The sequence below is a fragment of the Austrofundulus limnaeus genome, unplaced genomic scaffold, assembly GCF_001266775.1.
Source record: "Austrofundulus limnaeus strain Quisiro unplaced genomic scaffold, Austrofundulus_limnaeus-1.0 Scaffold1119, whole genome shotgun sequence".
Lineage (NCBI taxonomy): Eukaryota > Metazoa > Chordata > Actinopteri > Cyprinodontiformes > Rivulidae > Austrofundulus > Austrofundulus limnaeus.
Window position 1 is genome coordinate 133,135 of NW_013953521.1, and position 3,492 is coordinate 136,626.

Genomic DNA, 3,492 nt, shown 5'->3' on the forward strand with positions numbered 1-3,492 from the left:
CTGACTGTTTCCCTCCTCTAAACGTCTGTTCTTCTCTGCCTGGTTGTAGACAGTAATCATGGATTTAGGTCCGATCATGAAGGGTTGAGAAGAGATCATTATCTGGTCTATCACCTTACACACCAGTCAACTCAGCTACACTACAAAACTACTTCCTCACAGTCTTTTCACAATAGAAGCACGTTAAAGTCTCCGTGCAGTAACGTCTCCATTATAACGTAACGTTAAATCTAACCGTGCACGACCATATAAGCAGCTGAAACACACCACCTGCTGCCAGTTGTTCCAACAATAATGTTATGTTATAATGTAATGTTTGTTTGTCTGGATGTAGAATGAGCCCCTGAGCTGTGCTCTGTCTGATTCTTCTGACCTACAGGTAAATGAAACACCTGGGGCCTGGTGCAGGTGATGTTTCTCTGCTCCACTGTTGGAACAAGTAGAACCAGCATCTATCTGTTTCACAACAACTGTGCCACAAATGATACCATCCATATTTATTGATTCAGGATGTTCATGTCGGCCCCACCAGTGTTTGTGCTCCCAGGTCAAACAGGTCTCAGGAGACCAAAGGCCTTCCTTCAGTCAGCTGGTCTGAGTGGACCTGATGGAGACCTCTGTCTCTGCAGGGTTTCGCCTTCGTGGAGTATGAAGTCCCAGAAGCAGCTCAGCTGGCCCTGGAACAGATGAACTCTGTGGTCCTCGGGGGGAGGAACATCAAGGTGAGGGTGGGCTCCAGGTCAAACTCACACTGACCTGTTGAAGCCAGCGCAGACCGCTGCTCAGGTCCTTCCTCAGGTGATTATTTTTCCCTGCGCCTTGTCTGACAGGTGGGCAGGCCCAGTAACATCGGCCAGGCTCAGCCAATCATTGACCAGCTGGCGGAGGAAGCGCGGGCCTTTAACCGGATCTACGTGGCCTCGGTGCACCCGGACCTCTCTGATGAGGACATTAAGAGTGTGTTTGAGGCCTTCGGACGGATCAAGTCCTGCATGTTGTCCCGCGAGCCCACCACGGGTCGCCACAAAGGTTATGGCTTCATAGGTGAGCTCAGCCGGTGTGTTCTGACCTGTCCCCAGGTGGTCCTGTCCTCAGGTGGTCCTGTCTTCAGGTCCTCAGGTGGACCTGTCCCCAGGTGGTCCTGTCCTCAGGTGGTCCTGTCTTCAGGTCCTCAGGTGGACCTGTCCTCAGATGGACCTGTCCTCAGGTGGTCCTGTCTTCAGGTGGTCCTGTCTTCAGGAGGAGGACCTGTCCTCAGGTGGACCTGTCCCCAGGTGGACCTGTCTTCAGGAGGACCTGTCCTCAGGTGGACCTGTCCTCAGGTGGACCTGTCCCCAGGTGGACCTGTTCCCAGGTGGACCTGTCTTCAGGAGGACCTGTCCTCAGGTGGACCTGTCCTCAGGTGGACCTGTCCCCAGGTGGACCTGTCCCCAGGTGGACCTGTCCTCAGGTGGACCTGTCCTCAGGTGGACCTGTCCTCAGGTGGACCTGTCCTNTAGTGAACACAGAGTGGGGATAGTGAACACAGAGTGGGGATAGTGAACACACAGTTGGTATAGTGAACACAGAGCGGGTATGGTGAACACTAAGTGGGTATGGTGAACACAGAGTGGGTATGGTGAACACAGAGTGGGTATAGTGAACACAGAGTGGGTATAGTGAACACAGAGTTGGTGTGGTGAACACAACATGAACACAGAGTGGATATAGTGAACACAGAGTGGGTATAGTGAACACAGAGTGGATATGGTGAACACAGAGAGGGTATGGTGAACACAGATTGGGTATGGTGAACACAGAGTGGGTATGGTGAACACAGAGTGGATATGGTGAACACAGAGTGGGTATATTGAACACAGAGTGGGTATGGTGAACACAGAGTGGGTATGGTGAACACAGAGTGGGTATAGTGAACACAGAGTGGGTATAGTGAACACAGAGTGGGTATAGTGAACACAGAGTCGGTATAGTTAACACATAGTGAACACAGAGTGGGTATAGTGACCACATATTGAACACAGTGGGTACAGTGAACACAGAGTGGGTATAGTGACCACATATTGAACACAGTGGGTATGGTGAACACAGAGTGGGTATAGTGAACACAGAGTGGGTATAGTGAACAGAGTTGAGCTCAGTACTGAGAGTAAATAAAAAGTACTGTTAAGAGTTGTGAAAGTATTTTCTGTGTACAGGCGAAGAAGTACGCCATGGAGCAGAGCATTAAGAGTGTGTTGGTGAAACAGACTCTGGTGCAGCAGCAGCCATTTGCCAGCCTACAGGTAACATCCTGAGCCTGTGTCTGTTCACAGACCTTACTGATCTTTACATGAATGTTGTGTTTGTGTCTCAGATGGCGCCTCTGACCATGGGTTTAGGAGACGCTCTGTCCCCTCTGCAGTCAGTGAGTATCTCCCTCCTCTCTGTGAGTGACAGCTGGTGAACAGGACTGATCTGTCAGTCATGTTTGTTAGACTTCATGCTAGGACCTTGGAGGTTCACCTGGTTCAGGTCTGAGAAGAACTGGAATAAAAAAAGTTTTGTTTTGCACTCTGCTCAGATGTTGAACAGACTGTTCTCAGGGATGATACAACTCCAGCACTGTGCCAGAATCCAGGCCTACCTCCAGGACAAACCTGGCCAGAGATTTGACAGACAGTTCTCTGGACCTATCAGAGAAGCAGCTTCCACATTAAACACTTTAGACAGACCTACTGGGCAATCAGGTGGGGGTGGGACTGGGAGATTATTCAAACTTCAGAAAGGATCAAGTATTTTTAGTTAGATAAAAGTTCTTAAAGTGTCCATGTTCAAGCAAACCTTCATAAAGTAGCTGCTGGGTAGGGTGAGGGTTAGTTAGGTTTGGGTTAGATTTGGGTTAGGTTTGGGTTTGGGTTAGGTTTGGGTTAGGTTAGGGTTAGTTTGGGTTAGGTTAGGTTTGGGTTAGGTTTGGGTTAGGTTAGGGTTAGGTTTGGGTTTGGGTTAGGTTAGGGTTAGTTTGGGTTAGGTTAGGTTAGGTTTGGGTTAGTTTGGGTTAGGTTAGGTTAGGTTTGGGTTAGGTTAGGTTAGGTTTGGGTTTGGGTTAGGTTAGGGTTAGGTTTGGGTTTGGGTTAGGTTAGGGTTAGTTTGGGTTAGGTTAGGGTTAGTTTGGGTTAGGTTAGGTTAGGGTTAGTTTGGGTTAGGTTAGGGTTAGTTTGGGTTAGGTTAGGTTAGGGTTAGTTTGGGTTAGGTTAGGGTTAGTTTGGGTTAGGTTAGGTTTGGGTTAGTTTGGGTTAGGTTAGGGTTAGTTTGGGTTAGGTTAGGTTAGNCCCTCCTCTGTCTGACTGTTTCCCTCCTCTGTATGACTGTTTCCCTCCTGTGTCTGACTGTTCCCCTCCTCTGTCTGACTGTTTCCCTCCTGTGTCTGACTGTTTCCCTCCTGTGTCTGACTGTTTCCCTCCTGTGTCTGACTGTTTCCCTCCTGTGTCTGACTGTTTCCCTCCTCTGTATGAC

At 49.2% G+C, this 3,492-nt stretch overlaps 1 protein-coding gene and 1 long non-coding RNA gene across 2 annotated transcripts in view; both read left to right on the plus strand.

The window, feature by feature from the left end:
• The window catches only part of LOC106534232 (uncharacterized), a 2,489-nt gene extending 1,942 nt beyond the window's left edge, over nucleotides 1-547 (plus strand). Inside the window, exons 2-3 of the long non-coding RNA XR_001312332.1 lie at nucleotides 380-408; nucleotides 533-547. This is a non-coding gene — a long non-coding RNA (uncharacterized LOC106534232). The remainder of the gene's footprint in view (nucleotides 1-379; nucleotides 409-532) is intronic.
• The window catches only part of puf60a (poly-U binding splicing factor a), a gene marked incomplete at both ends in the record, with an annotated part of 5,614 nt that extends 4,570 nt beyond the window's left edge, over nucleotides 1-1,044 (plus strand). The window contains 2 exon segments of the mRNA XM_014030800.1: nucleotides 630-722; nucleotides 831-1,044. Coding sequence (XP_013886254.1) covers nucleotides 630-722; nucleotides 831-1,044 — 307 coding nt within the window.
• Between the last annotated feature and the right edge of the window lie 2,448 nt (nucleotides 1,045-3,492).